Source organism: Leptodactylus fuscus, chromosome 3 (genome assembly GCF_031893055.1).
Source record: "Leptodactylus fuscus isolate aLepFus1 chromosome 3, aLepFus1.hap2, whole genome shotgun sequence".
Classification (NCBI taxonomy): Eukaryota; Metazoa; Chordata; class Amphibia; order Anura; family Leptodactylidae; genus Leptodactylus; species Leptodactylus fuscus.
Genome location: NC_134267.1, coordinates 160,301,292 through 160,325,077, shown reverse-complemented (window position 1 = coordinate 160,325,077; position 23,786 = coordinate 160,301,292). Strand labels below are relative to the sequence as shown.

General features: G+C 43.7%; 1 protein-coding gene across 1 annotated transcript in view; it reads left to right on the top strand.

The window, feature by feature from the left end:
- The window catches only part of NAALADL2 (N-acetylated alpha-linked acidic dipeptidase like 2), a 378,602-nt gene that overhangs the window by 74,925 nt on the left and 279,891 nt on the right, over positions 1-23,786 (top strand). The window contains exons 3-4 of the mRNA XM_075269559.1: positions 9,347-9,608; positions 10,951-11,073. Of these exons, the coding sequence (XP_075125660.1) occupies positions 9,347-9,608; positions 10,951-11,073 (385 nt within the window). The remainder of the gene's footprint in view (positions 1-9,346; positions 9,609-10,950; positions 11,074-23,786) is intronic.

The window sequence follows — 23,786 nt, the reverse complement described above, 5'->3', positions numbered from 1 at the left end:
TTTCATAATTGCAGAAATATAAATCCTTTCTATTAAGTAGACCATACCAATACGATTACAGAACAAAATATATAAAAAGCTAAGTAAAGACAAAAAAAAAATACTACTGACTGACTTTAAAGTATGACTATTGTTTAAATATGTGTGCTAAAATTAATATATGTTGTCATATGTATGCCTCCACTTATAAGAAGTCCTCTATCACTATGCCTGGATAATTCCTAATGTATATACAAATACATAAAAATAGGTTCTTGGTAACATTTTGGCCCCTACACTAAGGAATTAAGGACAAGTGTGTTTTAGGCTGCGTTTTACAGTACCAGTGAATGGGATTCTGTCTAATCTACATATTGCAGAAAAGGTGCGTTATCAATGCTCGCATTTTTGAAAATCGCAGTATGTCTATTATACCAGTGGAAACACTATAGGTATAATAAGGAAGAAAATCTTCAGCAAAAAAAAAAAAAAAAAAATCTGCAAAAACTCATTGATATGGAAAAAACTGCAATGCGTTTCAGCTGCGTTTTTTTCACAGTGTTTTTTACATTAGACCTTAGCCTGAGGCATATTATGCATAGCATACACTACAAATGGTCTCCTGTCTGTGGACCTGAGGCTCTGAATGAATAAAAGGGAAATATAGTTCTGAGGGAATTATGCAAAGTGTTAGACAGACATTTATCTCATAGTTAAGGATTCAGTAATGACTGGATGTGTTCCACAGGATTGCCAATATTCAAAAAGGGATCTAAGACCGGGTTCAGGCGGTGTTTTTTGGTCAGGATTTTGACGCGGAATTCGCATCAAAATTCTGCGAAACCGCTTCCCATTGAAATCAATGGGATCCGGTCATTTCCACTTTCTGCGATTGGTTTGTTCCAGCTCATGGAAAAAAGAAGCGACATGCTCTTTCTTCAGGCGGATTCGCCTCGCGACATCTGCCTCGCGACACCTCCCTCCTGACTAGGCCCATTCATTTGGGCCTAATCCGGAGTGGAATGCTGCGACTGGATGCTTGTGCACTGCACCGGCATCCAGGGGTGGCTAGCGTTTTTTTGGTCCAGAATCTGAGGCAGCCTCCAGTCTCCGGACCAAAAAACCCCGTCTGAACGCGGCCCTAAATGTGAGCCTGGAAACTATAGGTAGAAGTCTAATCTCTGTTGTAGGGAAATTATTTGAAGGGTTTCTAAGAGATGCTAGTTTGAAGTATCTCCACAATTATAAACGTATAACACACTACCAGATATGGGTTTATGAGAAATCGTTCCTTTCGCTGTGGAAACACTGCATTAAAAAAAAATCACTGCATTTAACAGTACCTACAAAGTGAATGAGGTTCTGGCTAATCCCACACATTGCAGATTTTCTGCAGCATACTTTTTTTCTGCAATTTCAAAAACACTTACATTTTTTAAAATCGCAGCATGTCAATGATACCTATGGAAATGCTCACGTTTTCCCTATAGGTATAATAAGGGAAGAAAATCCATTGAGAAAAACCGAAGCAAAAATGCAATAGAAAACGCTGTGGAAAAATCATGGTGTGTTTACACTGAGTTTTTTCCTCAGCATCTTTTAGCTGTGTTTTGCTACGTTGTGGCCTTAGCCTAAGAGAGAGTGTCTTGTTGTTGGAAGATGGCTTTTTACAATTGGATCAGAAAGTTAGCAATAACCTATTTTATGTATTTTAATAGATAGTAGGAATGATCAATACTAGCGGGGTGCTGTTGCAACTTTTTGTGCCTGGATTTCTATTGCAGTCATGGTAACCTGCACCTGCATTACTTGGTCACATTGTTTGGCAGGGCTGACCCCTTCTTCAATAAAATCATATTTGATATTTGCCTATTGCAGTTACTTGCTATGTGTCATTCGTTTTCCTGTTTTTGGTGAAGTATAAAGGAATGACTGATGTATCTTGTGTGTGTGTGTGTGTGTGTGTGTGTGGGGGGGGGGGGGGGGTTGTATCTCAACAAGGGGTACGACCACACTTGTGCTGCAGCCATGGTATGGACAATAAGGTGCCTAAAAACTAATTGTTTATTCACTATTCCAAAATCTTTGCTGCATGTTTTTGCTTTTTTCTAGATTACTATACAGTCATTAAAAAGAAACATTCAGTAAACAATTTGTTTTGTAATGAATTAATGTAATGCTGTGGCAGCTGGCATGGCTGCTCAGTCTACATCTTAGGGCAATATGACCATATTGTGCGGCTCTATCCTAAAAACAAGCACGCTTTTCCAGCAGTTTTCAAAGATAATAATTGGCAATAGTATGGATGGTTCTGAAGAGTATTGTCAAAGAAAGCCACCTATACCACATTTCAGTTTTTAAAATTTATGATCAACTAAGTTTGCCATAGTCAACCATAAAGCTAAGGCCTGGTTCACATCTGCGTTCGGATTTCTGTTCAGGATGTCCGCTCAGGGAACCCCTGAAAGGAAACCTATACGCATTAAAAAGTGGTTATCTTCAGGAAACCCATGGACCCTTTAAACTATACTGGGGTCCATGTGGTTTCCACACAAAAAAAGTGTTGCTTGCGAGTGGAAACCACACTGACCCCATTAAAGTCTATGGGGTCTGCGGGTTTCCCAGGTAACCACTTTTTAATGTATATAGGTTTCCATCTGGGGGGTCCCCAAGCAGACTCACAGAATGGAAACCCCAAAGCAGCTGTGAATAGGGCCTAAGACCATAAACGATAGACATTCTGCTGAAAGCTACTATGATGAGTTTTTTTATTAAGATTTTGGCATGTAAGGCTCTAACACTTACATTCGGTTTCCCTGTCCGCCTAAAAAAGCGGTTACCTGCGGAACGTTGGGCTACAATGGGAGTCTGCTCAGGGCCGGCGTTGGGGGGGGGGGGGCACATTGGGCCATTGCCCAGGGCCCCTGCAGCTTAAGGGGCCCACTGCACTGTTCTGCCTAATATTTCACTGTCTGTCTCCCTTCTTACTCTCAGATCACTAACTCTGCGGGTGGTCGCTGGACTGTACAGTCATTTCTAGCTGCGCAGCGACCGTGCGAGAGGGATTCCAGGGAGGGCTCTATATGAGCTCAGCTACTGTGTCTGATGTTACGAGAGCCTGATATAGAAGCCCTCCTCCATTCCAACCTCCAGCTCAGCAGGGGGTGCAGGGTGCAGACAGCTTACTTAATTACTCACTGATAACAGGATTGGAGGGTTCTGACTCCGGCTGCATAAACGTTAGAACACAGTGGATAGCGTCGGTACTACTGAGACAGAGAGAAGCAGGTGCTCTGCAGCACCAACAGTGAAAAAAAGAAAATTAAAAGGTATCTATTACCCTTAGAAAGCAATTACAGCCATTATGGTCAGCCTGAATCTGCAGTCTAGTGTTTTTAGTAAAAATTTAAGTTTTCTTAGTTATCAGATCAGTTGGGGGTATGACGACATGGAACCTCACTGATGAGGAAAATGCTGAATGGAATGGTCGTCGTGTAACATGCACCCAACTCCATTTGTTTCAATAGGTGTGCCAAACATTGCCAGCACTCCCATTGAAATGAATGTAGTGGGGTGCACATTGGCCATCTACCATTTCAGTCAGCATTCTCCTGATCTGTGGGGGTCTGAGTGGTTATACTGATCCATATATAAGGTGTAATGAAAACCCCTATAAGGCCCTATTCACATCTGCATTCAGCATTCCGTTTGGGCACTCTGCTTGGAATGGAAATGTATACGCATTAAAAAGCAGTAACCTGGGAAACCCGTGGACCCATAAACCATAATGGGGACTGTGTGGTTTCCGCTCAGTTTCCACATGAAACATGGGGAGAGAAAAGATCTGCAAGCAGCGCAGCACCTTTATAGTCTATGGGGTCCTTGTGGTTTCCTTAGATAACAGCTTTGTAATGCGTATAGGTTTCTGTTCATGGGGTGCCCAAGCAAACTACCCAAACGGAAACCCAAATGCAGATGTAGCGTAGGCACCGCAGTTTGCCCTTGGCAAAAATGCCATGGAAAAAATGCAGCATTTTACAGTCACTGTGTAGGTGATAAGATTCTAGTGAATCCCACCCCCATAGTGCAGGAAAATATGCGCTGCGGACACATAGCGATTTCCAGAACCAGACTATACGTGAAAAGCACTGCAGGAAAAACCGCAATGTGCTGCTGCTGTGGTTTTTCCACCAGCAATTTTTTGCTACAGGACACTATGCAGGGCATTAGCCTAAAAGGGCTGTCCAATATAAAGATTTATTTTGTTTTTAATGCATCTATTTGAATCCAGCCATTAGGATGCAGAATTTAAAGTTCTATCAATAATGTTTGGTTTATATTACATTGAATTGATTTAATATAATTAAAAATATTGTTTAAAATGATTATATGTGCATTCAATTACTAAATAGTGACATTGGTAAGGTATCTTAAAATTTAGGGCCCCACTCGAAATCTCACCCAGGGTCCCATTTTGCCCAAAACCGGCCCTGGGTCCGCTGGGTTCAGTATAAGGGTCAAATATACAAAAATGTATGTAAGCACATGCTGCATATATGCTATCATAATATCCTACTTTGCCTGTACTATAAAATATTACTTTAGAAAGGATAGAATAAATAAGATATGAAAGGTACCTACTATTTCAGCATGTAAAGGGCACGTATTATCAGAAAATGGCACGTTACTTAAATCAGTTTTTTTGTGAAAATGTTTTCAACCAAATTTTGATGTTCTTTTTTGTGAGGTATTAAAGCAGTTGCAATAGGTTTCCTGTATTTTTGCTGTGTGCTTGTTAGCTTTTCGGTATAGATTGGAATGGTATGAGTCGAGTCTTCCCATCATGATTTGAAGGTTGGTGAATTACTGCATTGAAGCTTGGTATGGCAGGGTAGTAGTATTAGAATATTTACTGTCACTCCCTGTTCTCTCAGCATCATATGAGCTTCTTGGAGATAAATATATGATTTATATATCAATGATATTTTTCTGTCAGGTGACTGTAATTCATTTCACTGTCATAATGAAAAAAACCGGAAATAATTCAGAAACAATGTGTCGTCAATACGGGGTGTTCCGGCTCATATTTGTTACTCCTGTCACAGCTTAAAATATCCAGTGAAGAGTCTCCATTTGTATAGTGTTCCTGACCTTTGGCCTGCTCATGAGCGATGGAGCCAATCGGTGGCATCACTGTCATTACTGCTGGCTATATTGTTCATGTGCGGACAGAAACATCCATAAAGACTGAGGACCCAAACAAAGAAACTCCGCTTGATCTCTAGCCAAACAGAAAACTAAGTATACAGTGTTTGTTATTTTAAGCTTGGCATTAGTTAAAATAATAATCTGGAGCACCCCGTAATGAAGACACATTGTTTTCGAATTGTCCATATAGCATTTTTTTTTCACCCCCTTTGAATATATTTATTGAAAGTACAGCTAATTTCAGCAGACATTTCCTTTATGTGTGCAATATAATTCTATTCTATTTCTTATTTTACTTATGTGGAATGGCAATAAAACATTTTTATTTTTCATTCCTTTGGGCACCAGAAATACTTCTTAATTGTCTTGTTGTCCTGATGCCAGCTTGCCAATGCCCTCCTGATATGTAAATTCACTGGCTTTTAAACTAGTGATTAATAATAAAACGCCAAACAAAGGGTTTGTACACCTGTCTTATTTTTGCATTCTCTTATGTTGATTTATCAGTGTCTGAAATAAGTCATAACTATTCTGGGAAGCTGATTTATTATGCAGCGTGTTGGACTATATCTCCTCCAGTATCTGTTGATGAATCTAGGCCAGTATGTTTTACTGCTCATACGTAATATAGAACGCTGAAGTTAAAAAATTGTTCTGTTCCTCTGTGGGGCTTCATGTTGCTGAAATGATTTAATAAAATGTTTAAATCATTTACCAAAGCTCAATAATCTTAAACACATTGTTAATTTTACCTCTCTGAAGTTGCACATATGCCAGCCTAAAGCTTCCTACTGAATGGATCCTCTAAAATTATGCAACATCTAATAAACTATGTCAAGCTGATGCAAGCAGATAAGTCATTTAACTTCAATTACCCCCGTAGTAATTTTCTAACATTAATTTTCTTATATGAATTACTGCATGCATCAGAATACCTGTTTCCACACATAGAGTGATCTGAGACTATGCTTTCTTAAAGAATTTTAGACTTAAAAGAAATGTCCAGGAATTACGTACTCACCTGCTCTCTGTGTTCTGGTATTCCCCACCGAGGTCCAGTCCAGCAGCGCCCCGTGGCTTGTTCTGGTGGAAGTCCACACCCCCATGACCTCTTAGGCTGGGTTCACACAGGGTTTTTTGGAATTTGACGCAGAGGCCGCCTCAGATTCTGGTTCAAAAACTGGATAACCACAACAAGATGCCGATGCAGTGCACCGACATCCAGTAGCGGCACTCTGCTCTGGAGTAGGCCCAAATGAATGGACCTAGTCAGGACGGAGTGTCTTCTGGCAGACGTCCGGCCGTGGCATCCGCCTGAAGAATGAGCAAGTTGCTTCTTTTTTCTGAAATCTGTTTTTCAATAGAGCAATTTCATCTGAGTCTGTCTGTGACTGCCCACAGTGTGTTTTACTCTGTTTAAACTGGCGAAGTCAGTCCTGTTAGTGAAAAATATTTTAAGAGGTTTTTTTGGGCAACAGTTTTCAATTATTATCTTAAATGTATATAAAGAGCTGTTCTAACAGCAAAACACTGATTCCACCTGTGCTCATCTGAAAAATCTCCGTTTATTAAGAGTGTGTTTTTTTCCGTTCTCATTCTCCTCCTGCTCCTTCTCTTCCACACTGCCAGTCATCATTAAGGGAATGTATATCCAGGAAACAGCAATATGGACCCAGTCATCTGGTGGTTCTGCAACTTAACCCACACCTGGTCAATCTGCTGAAGGTGCAATTGTTGCCATACAATTGTGTTTCATCAACTGATGACATGCGCTCAACGTTGATGGAGGATTCCTAGCTGCTATTATTTCTCTAGAAAAGCGGTTTCTGCTTTTTTATCACCATGTGATAGATAATGTGGGCCTTTACCTGAATATGTCAGTCTGAAGAAAGGGGCCACCGTCAACACTTTGAGAAGTAATTATGGACAAGGACAACACATGACTTTCAAGACCCACTTTAGCAGCAGCTGCCATGGTCCAGAAACATAACAAGTCTAGGTATTAGTTCAACCCTAGGCTCAGTTCCAACACTATGAAGGGCCCATCTGCTTCCTATGGATCCTCCTCTCTGAGCTCTTTCTTGCCCCATCTTCACCAGGGAAAGTCATTGCTTCCACTCATCTTTTGTCAGTGACAATGACACCGATATTGTTGCTGTGCTGCAGTTGGATCGATATAAAACATTGTTCCTGTATGGCACATGTGTTGAATCTACCGGTGTGCCGCTTTATTAACATGTATAGTGGCTTAAAAGAGGTACTTGTAATAGCCTAAAAGTTTTTGCGTATTTCAGCTGTTCTTATACTGCAAAAACACATGATTTTCAGCGACAAAACAATCTGCCTTTATACTTCTTTAACTGTGATGTTCCAACTCAGTGAAATTCCACCTTAAACATGCTGGTGCACCTGTGTGAGCAAGAGAAAGCAATGAAAACATACCATATTCAGCAGACCATAAGGGCGGTGTGTTATTTCAATATCTGTCATTGGAGGCTTATGAGGATAGTGTTTCTGCTTCTCAATCCCTTTGAAGAGGCCACCAAATTTCTCAACAGCGACAACTGCAGAATCAGCCATATGATCCCTTTATTGTATATCATACAGAAAATACACTCCTGCAACAAGAGACAGAAAAGAAAGAACAGTTTCAATGTCATCACCCTGTGTTGAGGAACGGAGAACTAGAAAAGGATGAAGATCTGGGTTGGGGTCATTATGGTGGAGGAACTGGGACTCTTCTTAGACTGGAAGAGGAGGAGGAGGAGGACAAGGAGGAAGACTCTCCTTTGGACACAGAATGGGCACTTGATATGTATTAGGCACAACCAAGAACCCCAACCATGCAGGCCCCTGGGTCCATGTATATGTAAGCATGACAGGAAGTAAAATTGGAATATTATCTGGATAGACTGTATACCCAGCTTACCACAGAATTTAGGGAGACCATATAGATGCATGAGGATTTTCACACACTTCTGACTGGTGCCTCCGAATAGAGGTGCCACCATATCCGTGCATCATTTTTAATTTACTGTCCTGCTAATGCTGCCAGCTACTCCTAAACTGCTACCACCACTGCCAGCCATGACCTGTGGCCTGGTCCATCATTTTATTTCATGCTGTACTGCCACTCATGTGGCCAGATCTACCACCATTGCCATCACTCAGCCAGACATGTCTTTAGGTGTGGTCAATAATTTTAAGTCATACTTTACTTCCTGTCAATCATGCTGTATCACACTGTATCCATTGGCAACTGATTAGGGAAACAGAAAATCTATACACTCGGCAACATTTTCAATTATTGATATTAGCAAAAATATCCAACTATTAGCTTTGGAACATGACTATGGAGAGCCAAGCCATAATGCTTTTGTCTATATTCTGAAGTCCCAGTGGTTCTAGTTACAGAGGCTCCACCAATTCAAGTTCTTAGCATGTGCTAATAGTCATCGCTTCACTGATTCCAGCACAGTTGTAATTTTCTCTCTAGCCTCTGCCGTTCCTGAGCAACAAGCACAGTTAGTTTTGGTTACTGATGTAGTATTTAGGCTATGTATGGTTAGAAGGGCAGTGTCAGCAGGGGTACATTGCTGAGAGCTCAGAACTTAGAATTACACCAACACTGCATTGATTGCTTGAGAACGGTGGAGCTAGAGAAAAAATTCCAACTGTTCAGGAATCAGTGGAGCAGCCCCCACCAAATAATGTAAAGAGCTGGACTTGTTGGAGGTGATGAAAGTTCTTCTTTTATGTAGAGTAGTCCAAATCCTCAGTAAACATAATAATGTCTCCCTAATACTTGTCACATGTGATATTCTTTCATTATATGTTCACTATGTGTGTGTGTGGTTTCATAACATATTTCTTATGTTCTATAAATCAGGAGAAAATAGCTGAAATTACACCTTGGTGTATGATATATTATTAATAGACTAGATAATAAGTTATTCATTGTGGTCTTTATTCAATATATGGAACATAACAGATCTCAGATTTTTTCCTTGTTATTTAAAAATCTGTCTGTAGATAGAGAAGAAAGGCCTGCGTCTATTCTCTTCTTATATAGACTAGGGCACCTATCGGACAGGTCTGTCATGCATTTTTAAATACATTGCTGATCTACAGTAATGTAAAATCTCTTTTTGCCTTTCAGATATTTCACACAGATTTCTGTCAATAAAACAGACACAGACCCGGCAAAAAATATTGCACTTCTATGGACTTCAGTAGGCTTAAAAGAAGTTCAGTTAGTAAATTATTCAGTCTTACTTGACCTACCAGGCTCTTCTCCAAATACAATCATTCTCAACAATGGCCCGTGCTATTATCCAAGCGGACAGCAGTGTGATGAAGAGACCAAAAGTCAGGAATATCTGTACACATATGCTGCCTACTCTGCCAATGGAACTCTGAAGGTAATGTGGCTATTTATCACTGTCATTTAAATAGAATATATTTATATATTCACTGATCTCATTGCGATGACAGCATGTTTGGATAAAGTGGTGTGAACGTGCCATTAAAAAATAAATGAATATATTCAAAAAGCACTAAAACTAAAGTGCACAAGAGTTTAATCACAGTAAAAGTAAATATAAAGTAAAGTAATAAAATGAACTGTAATAATAAAGTTATATCATTTTATAAATGTGATGTATCATATATATATATATATATATATATATATATATATATACTGCAACTCTCTACAGAAATTGTCATAATACATATCAGATTTTACCACCCTAATCCCTACTTAAACACATACTATAGATCATCTAAGGGCCCATTCACACAGAGGAAAATGGTGAGGAATTTGGTGTGGAATTTTAGCGCTGAAAAAAAGCCTCCCATTGACTTCAATGGATTCCTTTTTCTGCTAAGATGAGTGACATGGAAGTATAGAAGAAATAAGAACCCATTGAAGTGAATGGGAGGCTTTTTTTTCAGCGCTGAAATTCCACATCAAATTACTTACCATTTTCTTCCGTGTGAATGGACCCTTATAGGCATGTAGAGGACATACAAATTGCTTGCCATGAATATGTTACCCTTGGTTGCCTTTTGGGCCAGAACCTCAAAGCTTTGACCCTGCACAAGGTAGTTTGTAAGTTAATGCTTGGAGACTTTTTTTATGTTTACCTTCCCTGCCTTCCAAAATTTATTACTTTTTTATTTTGATGTCAACATACCTATGTGTGGTTTTATTCGTTGCGTCATGAGTTGTACCTTTATTTTGCACCATTTTGGCAGAACAAATAATATTTTGATTAGCTTTTATTAATTTTCTTGGGGAAAAAATCTCAATTCTATCATAGTTGGATGGGCAAAGTGGATGAGATACTAGTGAATCCCATGCCCACGTTTTTGTAAAAAATGACCATGCAGACGCCGCGATTTGCAAAACTGGCAAAACTGACGCCGGCAAATCGTAGGATGTCAATTATACCTATGGAAACGCCAGAGGTTTCTCCATAGGTATAATTGTAACAGAAAGTCCCTTAAGGAAAACTCTGTGAACTTTCTGTTTAAAGTGCTGCGGGAAGAATCGTGATTCGTTGCTGCCCCATGGGGCCTTAGCCTAAAGGGGTTAGCCAGAAACTTAACTTGCCTGGTCCTGGTATTTGTTGCAGTGATACCAACTCCATGTCACATGATCATAACATAGAGTTTGGAGTTTGTATTTACTGGCACAAAAAAAAATCTTTCACATGACACTATTACTCTCTTATACTATTTTTCTTTTACCTCTTTTAGGGGGACGTTATAGATGTGCAATATGGAACAGTGGAAGATCTACAGCGTGTTACACAGATGAAGAATATCTCAAAAAAATCTATTGCTTTATTAAAGCTAGGATTTTTACCATTATCATACAAGGTTAGTAAAAAAAATAAAAAAGAACCAGTGCATGCCTTTATATTAAAGAATAATTTTATGTTCACACCATCAGATTTCTGTAGCTTTCTGACGACTATAATAGCGTTACTCCTAGAAAAATAGAAACCTGATGGGCTCATTATAAGTTGATGGGATCTGTCAGGATATGTTATGATCCATTACACAACAGATCCATCATATCAGTCGTAAACCCAACATAAACAGAACCTGAAAGTACTTAATCCTACATACTGTTTGTATGTAAGATATAAAGAGAGAAAATTAACCCAGAGAACTATTTAACTACTATGTATATCAAACCGATGTATCTTTTCATTATGCAATTAATGGCTTTTCTGTTTGCTGAAAATGTAATATTCATTAAAGGTTCTGGATTTTATTTTTGTCTTAGGTTATAATAAATGTGAATATACTAAATAAATGGCATCTTGAGCATAAGTTTACCAAAGGAACCTTATTTTGGCATTTTGGATCAATAGGACTCGATTAAAGAGGACCTTTCACCTCCTAGGGCACATGTGGTGTAATACACCGCTAGAAAGCCGACAGTGCGCTGAATTCCGTAATCGTATTCATCATGGCTAGCCCCTTATAGATACTACTGTGAGGAAGGGCGTTCCTGACTGACTGTAAGAAACGCCCTTCTGACAGTGAAGAGCTACGGTACCGGCACCGACAGCTCTTCACCGGGGGCACAGAACGAGAAAGCCGATAGTATGATGAATTCTGCTGGCTTTCTAGCGTTGTATTACACCACATGTGCCCCTGAGGTGAAAGGTGCTCTTTAATATGTTTGGCATATGTGCCAGAATGAACATAGCCTCTTTCAGTAACAAAACTTGCTTACCCCCAGGGTGAATGGCGGAGACTTTACCTTCTGCTTGGCACTCTTTGCATTCTGTAGTTTTTAATCCTTGTTGGTTGATAAAAGAAACCTAAAAAACAAAGTTAACTTTCAAAATATTTTGTCCTATTTTGACATAAATTTTTATTTTTTTCTAATTTATTGTACAGTCTTTTGATGCCGGTGTAAATGGCATCTCATATACAATATGGAATGTATTTTGATATTACATTACATGGATAACTGGAATTATTCTGTTTCACTGATACTATATTGCTTATGTTTTTCTGTGCTGGAAAGTATTGAAGGTGATGGTACGCTTATCTCCACTTTTAAGTACAAGCTTTTCTATATATGGTATTTAAAAGGCAAGCTATTTTGAGGAGATTTACAGTACCAGCTCTTGCTGACCACTGCAGTAATAACCTCATTTTGACCTTTAGAAAATTGAGAAGTAGCTTTGTTTCTTTAGTTCCAATGGAGTTTTGAGATTCCACAGAGTGCTGAGATAACAATGTTCCAGTTATAACAATCACTTTCATATGATGGTTATATGATATAAACTACATTCCCCTGAGTTCATCCGTCAGATAACATCTATGTTTATCTGGAAAAAAAATGATCTGCTCTGAACTCTTTTTATTACATCCTACATGTCTGTGTGTCTCATATAGAGCCATTGACCGGACCTAAATAACCCTATATTATTAGCTGTATATTACATTCAAAACTATTGTACAATGGTACAAAGGATTCACTGTGCTGAAGCCAGGATCTAGGATGACAATGGATAGAAGAATTCATGCAGGCCATATAAGAACTGCTGTAATAATTATTGGAAGTTCAATTCCTCATACAATTTTTAAGGAATTTATCTAATAGCTAGTACTATTAGAGATGAGCGAACACTAAAATGTTCGAGGTTCGAAATTCGATTCGAACAGCCGCTCAATGTTCATGTGTTCGAACGGGTTTCGAACCCCATTATAGTCTATGGGGAACAGATACTCGTTAAGGGGGAAACCCAAATCCGTGTCTGGAGGGTCACCAAGTCCACTATGACACCCCAGGAAATGATGCCAACACCTCTGGAATGACACTGGGACAGCAGGGGAAGCATGTCTGGGGGCATCTAACACACCAAAGACCCTCTATTACCCCAACATCACAGCCTAACAACTACACACTTTACACATTCCAAAAAACCTCTATCAAAGTGGGAAAATACCTGGAAACCTTCTTTACTCCCCAAATGGATGGACACAAACCCCAATTTAAGCTCAACAAACAGTAACAACCACCCCTTTAAATCAAGTTTCCCCGTGACAACCACGGATGGAATAGACAATGGGAAATCCAAAAGCCCTCACCCTTAACTGTCATTTTGAGTGTGTGTGTGTGTGTGTGTGTGTGTGTGATGTGGTAAGACCTTCCAAAATTCACTTTTCTAGCCCTTAACATGAGCCCTTCCAAAGTTACAGGACCTTAAGCTGAGCTACCAGCAGAGATTGAGGCCCTTGGCATGAGTAGAGCCTTGCACCAGCAGTGTTTTTGGCACTTAGGGTGAGTTGAGCCTTGTACCAGCGTGTGTCCCTTAACATCAGGCAGGCCCTAAGTTCTGCGCTTTGCACAAAAGTTCCACATTAACTAGGCTGAATGGTACAAAGATTAGTAGGCCCGAGAACCAGGAACAGGTCTTGTAATGGCTGTCGGATAATGCTTAAAGCACATTGTCCACCAGCCAGTCAGCCTCTACCTCCTCTTACCCAACAGTCTTGTCCTCCTTCCACCCAAAATTCCCAATCTTCCCAGAACAATAACCCCAACTTTCCCTGCTCCCCAGAGCTGTTCTCCCTTCCTTTGACTGTACCGCAACCTGCCCCTCCATATCGCGATTCCACGGACCTAACAGATGAGTATCTTTGTCCAGATGCTCAAACACTAGAGTCTCCTCCATTCCATCTCCGGTCGATTTGGTGGCGGATGACCAGCAACCCACCCTCATCGACGACGATGTGACGCAGTTGCTGTCAGGGCAGCCAGTTGACATGCGCATTGTGCAGGAGGAGGAGGCGAGACAGGAGTTGGAAGAGGAGGTGGTGGACGACGAGGACACCGACCCCACCTGGACAAGGCGGATGTCAAGCTGGGAAAGTAGTGTGGATGTTGAGGCAGGTGCAGCACCAAAAAGGGTAGCTAGAGACAGAGACATGTCCAGAGGCAGAGGTCAGCTGCTTTGCCGAAGCCAGGCCAGACCCGGAATGTCCGAAGATGTTCCCTTTTGTACCCAGCCCAGAAAAACTCCCCCATCGAGGGCACGTTTCTTGAAGGTGTAGAGTTTTTTCAAGGAATGCGCCGAGGACAGATATAGTGTCGTCTACACAATTTGCCTCTCGAAATCAAGTAGGGGCCCTGAGAAGAGCAACCTGTCCACCACTTCAATGCACCGTCATTTGGAATCCAAGCAATGGAATCAGTGGCAGGCAGCAACGGCAGGACAAATGTCGCCCGCCGTTCATGCCACTGCCTCTGCTCACAGTGCTGGTGATGCACTCCAGAGGACGAGCCAGGACATCACTTCATCTGCCTCCGCCACTTTGTTGACTTCTCCCTCATCCTCCCCTGTTTCTGTCTTATCTCCTTCTCCTGCACCATCAAAGGCACCATCAGGCGCTTCTTTACAACAACCCACCATCTCTCAGACATTGGAGCGCCGGCAGAAATACACCGCTAACCACCCACCCACGCAAGCCTAGAACGCCAACATCGCTAAACTGCTGGCCCAGGAGAGGTTGGCGTTCCGGCTTGTTGAAACTCCCGCCTTCCCGGACCTGATGGCAACTGTGGCACCTCACTATGCCGTCCCTAGCCGTCACAACTTCTCCCGGTGTGGCGTCCCCGCCTTGCACCAGCACGTGTCACTCAACATCAGGTGGGCCCTTAGTTCCGCGCTTTGCTGCAAGGTCCACTTGACCACCGACACTTGGACAAGCGCCTGTGGTCAGGGATGCTGCTTATCTTTAAGGACAGGCAGGGTGAATGTGGTGGAGTCTGGTCCCGGGGTGCAAACTGAGGTACCCTATCTCCTCTCCCAGGCCAAAATTCATGGCAGGAGTAGACTGAAACCCTACGACGCTGCAACCTCCACCCCAGCTACTAGCAGCAAACGCTAAAACACTGGTGTGGGGAGACGTCAGCAGGCGGTGCTGAAGCTCATCAGCTTGGGGAACAGACAGCACAGTGCCTCCGAGGTCAGGGATGCCATCCTGGCTGAGATGGCATTTTTTTTTTCCCTGCTACACCTGGGGCCTGGCATTTTTACGCCTGTGATAATGGCTGGAACCTGGTAGCGGCTCTGGAGCTTGCCAGCCTCCAACACGTTCCATGTTTGGCCCACGTCTAACTTAGTGGTGCAACGTTTTTTGAAAACATACCCAAATGTACCGAAGCTACTGTTGAAAATGCGGCGCTTGTGCGCCCACTTTTGCAAGTGTACAGGAGTCGCTGCTAGCCTAAAAACACTCTAGCAAGGCCTACATCTGTCCAAACACAGGCTGTTGTCCGTCATTCACACACGCTGAAACCCTACAATACCATATCTTGAGCAGGGTGTGTGAGCTGCACAGACCTTTGATGGAGCTCCATCTACAAAACCCAAGGGTTCCTCAAAGTCAGCTCCCAAAGTTTCTGCACCATGAGTTTCCAGGGGTGGCAGAGTTATGGCTAGGGGCAGAGGCATGGATAGGGATGATGTCTAGGGGCAAAAGCAGTGTGGATGTGGAGGCAAGCTAAGCAGAAAAAACTGGGGGTACAAGCAGAGGCATGGACTGGGGTGATATCTAGGGGCAAAAGCAGTGTGGATGTGGAGGCAAGCTAAGCAGCAAAAACTGGGGGTACAAGCTAAGGCATGGACTGGGGTGATGTCTAGGGGCAAAAGCAGTGTGGATGTGGAGGCAAGCTAAGCAGCAAAAACTGGGGGTACAAGCTAAGGGATGGACTGGGGTGATGTCTAGGGGCATAAGCAGTGTGGATGTGGAGGCAAGCTAAGCAGGGAAAAAGGTGGCTAGAGGCAAAGGGATGTCCAGAGGCAGAAGACAGCTGCATGACAGAAGCTAGACCTGAGCCAGCAAGGCCCAAGATGCCCTCTTTTCTAGCTTCCTTAGAAAAATTCCCCCATCGAGGCCACGTTCCTCGCTGGGGGAGATAATTTCTAAATGTATAGGTCGAGGACAAACTGAGTGTGGTTTACACACTTTGCAATGCGACTCCCCATCTCCCAGGCCTTTCATTCCAGGCTAAAGTACAGCACAACCCACCCACATGCCCAAGGCTTCAACGGCCTCATCTCAAAAATTCTGGCCCAGGAGATGTTGGGGTCCCGGCTTGTGGACACTCTGCCCTTTTTGGGCCTGCTGGCTACTGCGCCACCTCACTGTGCTGTCCACACCAGCACTTTTCCCCAAACATGAGGCGGTCCCTAAGTTCAGCGCTTTGCCCAAAAGATCCACGTGACCAGCTACGAATGGACAAGTGCATGCGGACAGGGACGCTACCTTTCAATCTTGGCACAGTGGTTGAATGTACTTGAGGCATGGACCGGGTCGCAAAATGTGGTGGACTGACTTGTCTCCCCACACAACATTCCTGGGAGGAGGGCTGAAACACCACCCTCCTCCTCCGCTATTAGATTGACCCCAGCTACGAGCTGGAAACGCTGCAACACTGGTGTGGGGAGACGTCAGCAGGCTGGGCTGAAGCTCATCAGCTTGGGGGACGGACAGCACACTGCCACTGAGGTCAGGGATGCCATCCTGGATGAGATGGCAATTTGTTTATCCCCGTTGCCCCTGGGGCCAGGCTTTTTTGTCTTGTTGGAGGGCTCTGGAGCTTGCCAGCCTCCAACACGTTCCATGCCTGGCCCACGTGTTCAATGTAGTGGTGCAACGATTTTTAAAAACATACCCCAAATTAGCTGAGCTAAGGGTGAAAGTGCGGCACTTGGACACCCACTTTCCCAAGTCTACAGTACATGGAGCTAGCCGCAATACACTCCAGCAAGGCCTACATCTGCCTGAAGCACCTACTGTTGTGCGAGGTCACCACACGCTCTAACCCTAGATACCGTATGTTGAGCAGGGTGTGTGAGCAGCAGAGACCTTTGATGGAGTACCAGCTACAAAACCCAAGGGTTCCTCAGAGTCAGCTCCCTCACTTTCTGCACCATGAGTTTCCATGGGTGGCAGACTTATGGCTAGAGGTACAGGCATGGATAGGGGTGATGTGTAGGGGCAAAAGCAGTGTGGATGTGGAGGCAAGCTAAGCAGCAAAAACTGGGGGTACAAGCAGCTGGTGGCATCATCACTGACAAGCACAGCTGTCTGTCAGCTGACAGGCTGACTTTCACCAAAATGAACAGACAATGGATAGACTCATCATATACATGTCAGTTACATGACAAATTTAGTGCAATTTGCAAGTCCAAGATGGGTTGGAGATCTGCAGAGAGGAATCTCACCACCTCTTGCGGGTGCCATCATTTGAAAGGCAAGCCCTGGGCTCAGTGGGTGAGAGCAAGCGCAGGATAATCGTCGTTTGGCCTGGCGGCCACTGCCTCTCCCACTGTTGACAGGGCTGGCGCTGCAGTCCAGACCAGCAGCCAGGACACCTCCACATCTGCCTCTGACACTTTGGGGAGTTCACCCTCATCCTCACCTTTTCCTGCCATTTCTCCTTTTGCCCGCGCCATCATGCGCCTCTTCCCAGCAACTCCCCATCTCCCAAGCCTTTCATTTCATGCTAAAGTACAGCGCAACCCACCCACATGCCCAAGGCTTCAACGGCCTCATCTCAAGAAATCTGGCCCAGGAGATGTTGGAATCCCGGCTGGGGGACACTCTGCCCTTTTTGGGCAGAGTGTCTACTGCGCCACCGCACTGTGCCGTCCACACCAGCACTTTCCCCCAAACATGAGGCGGTCCCTAAATTCATCGCTTAGCCCTAAAGTTCCACGTGACCAGTTACGAATGGACAAGTGCATGCGGACAGGGATGCTACCTTTCAATTTTGGCACAGTGGTTGAATGTAGTTGAGGCGTGGACCGGGTCGCAAAATGTGGTGGCCTGACTTGTCTCCCCACACAACATTCCTGGGAGGAGGGCTGAAACACCACCCTCCTCCGCTGTTAAATTGACCCCAGCTACGAGCTGGAAACGCTGCAACACTGGTGTGGGGAGACGTCAGCGGGCCGTGCTGAAGCTCATCAGCTTGGGGGCCAGACAGCACACTGCCTACAAGGTGAGTCATGCCATCCTCGATGAGACGGCAATGTGGTTTTTGCCACTGCACCTGGGCCCAGGCATGTTGTCATGTGTGATAATGGCCGTAACCTGGGATCGGCTCTGTAGCTTGGCAGCCTGCAACATATTCCATGCCTGGTCCACGTTTTTAACTCATTGCTGCTAATCATTTTAAAAAGGTACCCCAATGTTCCTGAGCTACTGGTGAAAGTGTGGCGCTTGTGCGGATAGTTTTTAAAGTCTATAGTTGCCGCTGCTAGCCTCTATGCACTCCTACAACGCCTGTACCTGCTGGAACAACGGCTGTTGTGCGACGTTTCCACACTGCTGGCACTAAACATATCATGTGTTGAGCAGAGTGTGTGAGCAGCACAGACCTTTGATGTAGTTCCAACTCCAAAACCCTCGGGTTCGTCAAAGTCAACTCCCTCAGTTGCTCAACCATGAGTGGCCATGGGTGGCAGACTAATGTGAAATCCCATCCCATCCATTGCACTGGACACGAAACATCAGCATGCGCTCATCACAACTCCGGATATGGCAGCTGCGTTAAGCAGGGTGCAGGTTACAACACAGACCAGGCCCGAGCACCAGGAACAGGTGTTAGAAATACTGCAGCATCCGCCATTTCCTTCCAATTTTGGGGTTTTGGACCCGCCACCGACTTGTCTGGACCTAAGTGGGGATCATGAGACACAGTTGCCATCAGGGCAAGCTGTGGTCATGTGCGGTTTGCAGTAAGGGGGCAGTGCGCAATTGGAAGAGGAGTTGGTGGATGACGAGGCCACCGACCCCACATGGATAGGGGTGATGTCTAGGGGCTAAAGCAGTGTAGATGTAGAGGGAAGCTAAATCAACAAAAAACCTGGGTAGAAGCAAAGGCATAAACTGGGGTGATGTTTAGGGGCTAAAGCAGTGTAGATGTGGAGGGAAGCTAATTCAACAAAAAAACAGGGTAGAAGCAAAGGCATAAACTGGGGTGATGTTTAGGGGTGAAAGCAGTGTAGATGTGGAGGGAAGCTAATTCAACAAAAAAACAGGGTAGAAGCAGATGCATAAACTGGGGTGATGTTTAGGGGCAAAAGCAGTGTAGATGTGGAGGGAAGCTAATTCAACAAAAAAACAGGGTAGAAGCAGATGCATAAACTGGGGTGATGTTTAGGGGCGAAAGTAGTGTAGATGTGGAGGGAAGCTAAGCAGCAAAAACAGTGGGTAGAAGCAAAGGCATGCAAAACTCTACCCTGTTGGAAGACTTATTCCTAGGTCTGGAACACGTTAATGGCCCCCCTGGACAAATTACTGCCACTCAGGGGCCTAGTGTCACCAGGAGGGACAAGTATAGGCGCATGTTGTGGGAATACCTGGCCGACACCAGCTCTGTCCTCTCCAATCCCTCTGTGCTCTACTGCCTACACTTATTTTCTCATCTTTTTTTCTGCACTGCACATCTCTTGCCTGCTTCCTTTGGGATCTTAGAAGTGGTGGTCCACTTCCACAGATGGTAACTTCAGTGCTGGAGTTGTCAATAGACAGTGTAACGGGAGTAGCTGAGGGATCGCTGTCTTAACCACTTTTTGGCACAAAATTAGCTTCCAAAGCCAAATATGGTGCAAGTATATGATGCAAGGACACCTACACACCTATCTCTGACACATTGGGGAGTTCACCCTCATGCGCCCTTTTGGCCTGCACCATCATGCGCCTCTTCCCAGCCACTCCACATTTCCCAAGCTTTTCATTGCAGGCAGAAGTACAACACAACCTACCCCCATGCCCAAGCCTTTAACAGCCTCATCGATAAACTGCTGGCCCTGGAGATGTTGGTGTTTGTTTATGCTTCTGGATACCCAGGCCTTCCGTCAGCAGATGGCAGCTGGGGCACCTCCCTATGCTGGGCCTAGCCGTTACTACTTCTCTTGGTGTGCTGTCCCTGTCTTGCGCCTGCATGTGTCCCATAACATCAGTCAGGCCCAGAGCTCTGCGCTTTGCTGCAAGGTCCACTTGACCACCGACACATGGACAAGCGCCTGTGGTCAGGGATGCTGCAGTGCTTATCTTTAATGACAGGCAGGGTGAATGTGGTGGAGTCTGGTCCCCGGGTGCAAACTGGGGTGGCCTATCTCCTCTCCCAGGCCAAAATTCATGGCAGGAGTAGACTGAAACCCTACGATGCTGCAACCTCCACCCCAGCTACTAGCGGCAAACACTGTAACACTGGCGTGGGGAGATGTCAGCAGGCCGTGCTGAAACTGATCAGCTTGGGGGACAGACAGCACAGTGCCTCCGAGGTCAGGGATGCCATCCTGGCTGAGATGGCATTTTTTTTTCCCTGCTACACCTGGGGCCTGGCATTTTTGCGCCTGTGATAGTGGCTGGAACCTGGTAGCAGATCTGGAGCTTGCCAGACTCAAACACGGTCCACGCATGGCCCACGTTTTTCAACTTGTTGGTGCCATGTTTCTTTGAAACCTACACCATTGTGCCTGATATACAGGTCAAAGTGGGGCCATTTTCGTAAGTGAGAACTAGCCTCTGCTAGGCAGAAAACATTCAGAGCACACTCCTCTCATCTTCGCACCGTTGGCTGGCGGAGGAAGACGAGGGGGTTGGAGTGGCATCTGATGTCCCTGTCCCACACGAGGCTAGAGGGTGCACTTCAGTGCATCCCATTGCTTCACCACAAATGGTGTGAAGGGGAGTGGAAAATGGAGGAAATGGAGAGTGACCCTTACAGTTGGGGCCAGCAAAGGCATGCCAAGTAACACACTGGCACACATGGCTGACTTCATCTTCGGTTGCTTTTCAACACATATTTCACATAATGAAGAACAAATAATACTGGATTTTTACAAGCCTCGAACCCCGGTCTAGGTCTAATCTCTGTTCCTTTCTTATATTAGGGGAGAGGGAAAAAAAATTACTTCAGTGATACGTTTAGCGTACATAGACTGACTATTAATGTGTATCCCACTTAGTGTTGTTAGGGTTACACACCGTCACAACCTGGCTAAAGCTTCTATAGCTGTTAATAAAGTCAACATAACTTTACGGTATCCAAAAAGACAGCTGATACCGACAGAGAGCAAGACAAATGTCAACCGAAGCTGTGAGCTCTGAACACCCACAGTGACTTTGGCGTTATCATCATTATAAGGGAGCGGGTGGTAATAAATAACTTGGCAGTGCCTAAAACCCAAAAAGCTTATACAACTATATTTACATTAAGATACACAAATGACACTTTTTAGTAGCATGTCATGAGACAAGCTGATAAGATCTTCCTTTGAGCAGTGCTATTTCAAAGTTAAACGCTGCCTTTATTTTAATTCTGGAGAAGGTGCAGACATTAGATTTAGAACATGTTGTCTTCATTGTCCAAATCCTCTATATAGGTAATGTGTTTTTCGGGCCGAGCTGTCTGGGAACGAGCTGGTGCAGCACTGACAACCTGGGTGAATATGGCAAGAGCCTGAGATGTAGGGTGAATGAATGCCCAAATTATTTGGGGAATTTCCACTCAGAAACTGGCACTATATACCAGTAGCAAAAATTGTGGGTGCACGTAACCCCAATATATTCTTTGAATTCCCAGTCAGACAATGACACTATATAGCAGTAGCAAAAATTGTGGGTGCACGTAACCCCAATATATTCTTTGAATTCCCAGTCAGACAATGGCACTATATACCAGTAGCAAAAATTGTGGGTGCACGTAACCCCAATATATTCTTTGAATTCCCAGTCAGACAATGGCACTATATAGCAGTAGCAAAAATTGTGGGTGCACGTAACCCCAATATATTCTTTGAATTACCAGTCAGAAACTGGCACTATATACCAGTAGCAAAAATTGTGGGTGCACGTAACCCCAATATATTCTTTGAATTCCCAGTCAGACAATGGCACTATATAGCAGTAGCAAAAATTGTGGGTGCACGTAACCCCAATATATTCTTTGAATTCCCAGTCAGAAACTGGCACTATATACCAGTAGCAAAAATTGTGGGTGCACGTAACCCCAATATATTCTTTGAATTACCAGTCAGAAACTGGCACTATATACCAGTAGCAAAAATTGTGGGTGCACGTAACCCCAATATATTCTTTGAATTCCCAGTCAGACAATGGCACTATATAGCAGTAGCAAAAATTGTGGGTGCACGTAACCCCAATATATTCTTTGAATTCCCAGTCAGACAATGGCACTATATACCAGTAGCAAAAATTGTGGGTGCACGTAACCCCAATATATTCTTTGAATTCCCAGTCAGACAATGGCACTATATACAAGTAGCAAAAATTGTGGGTGCACGTAACCCCAATATATTCTTTGAATTCCCAGTGAGACAATGGCACTATATACCAGTAGCAAAAATTGTGGGTGCACGTAACCCCAATATATTCTTTGAATTCCCAGTCAGACAATGGCACTATATACCAGTAGCAAAAATTGTGGGTGCACGTAACCCCAATATATTCTTTGAATTCCCAGTCAGACAATGGCACTATATACAAGTAGCAAAAATTGTGGGTGCACGTAACCCCAATATATTCTTTGAATTCCCAGTGAGACAATGGCACTATATACCAGTAGCAAAAATTGTGGGTGCACGTAACCCCAATATATTCTTTGAATTCCCAGTCAGACAATGGCACTATATAGCTGTAGCAAAAATTGTGGGTGCACGTAACCCCAATATATTCTTTGAATTCCCAGTCAGAAACTGGCACTATATACCAGTAGCAAAAATTGTGGGTGCACGTAACCCCAGTATATTCTTTGAATTACCAGTCAGAAACTGGCACTATATACCAGTAGCAAAAATTGTGGGTGCACGTAACCCCAATATATTCTTTGAATTCCCAGTCAGACAATGGCACTATATACCAGTAGCAAAAATTGTGGGTGCACGTAACCCCAATATATTCTTTGAATTCCCAGTCAGAAACTGGCACTATATACCAGTAGCAAAAATTGTGGGTGCACGTAACCCCAATATATTCTTTGAATTACCAGTCAGAAACTGGCACTATATACCAGTAGCAAAAATTGTGGGTGCACGTAACCCCAATATATTCTTTGAATTCCCAGTCAGACAATGGCACTATATAGCAGTAGCAAAAATTGTGGGTGCACGTAACCCCAATATATTCTTTGAATTCCCAGTCAGACAATGGCACTATATACCAGTAGCAAAAATTGTGGGTGCACGTAACCCCAATATATTCTTTGAATTCCCAGTCAGACAATGGCACTATATAGCAGTAGCAAAATTGTGGGTGCACGTAACCCCAATATATTCTTTGAATTCCCAGTCAGAAACTGGTACTATATACCAGTAGCAAAAATTGTGGGTGCACATAACCCCAATATATTCTTTGAATTCCCAGTCAGACAATGGCACTATATACCAGTAGCAAAAATTGTGGGTGCACGTAACCCCAATATATTCTTTGAATTCCCAGTCAGACAATGGCACTATATACCAGTAGCAAAAATTGTGGGTGCACGTAACCCCAATATATTCTTTGAATTCCCAGTCAGACAATGG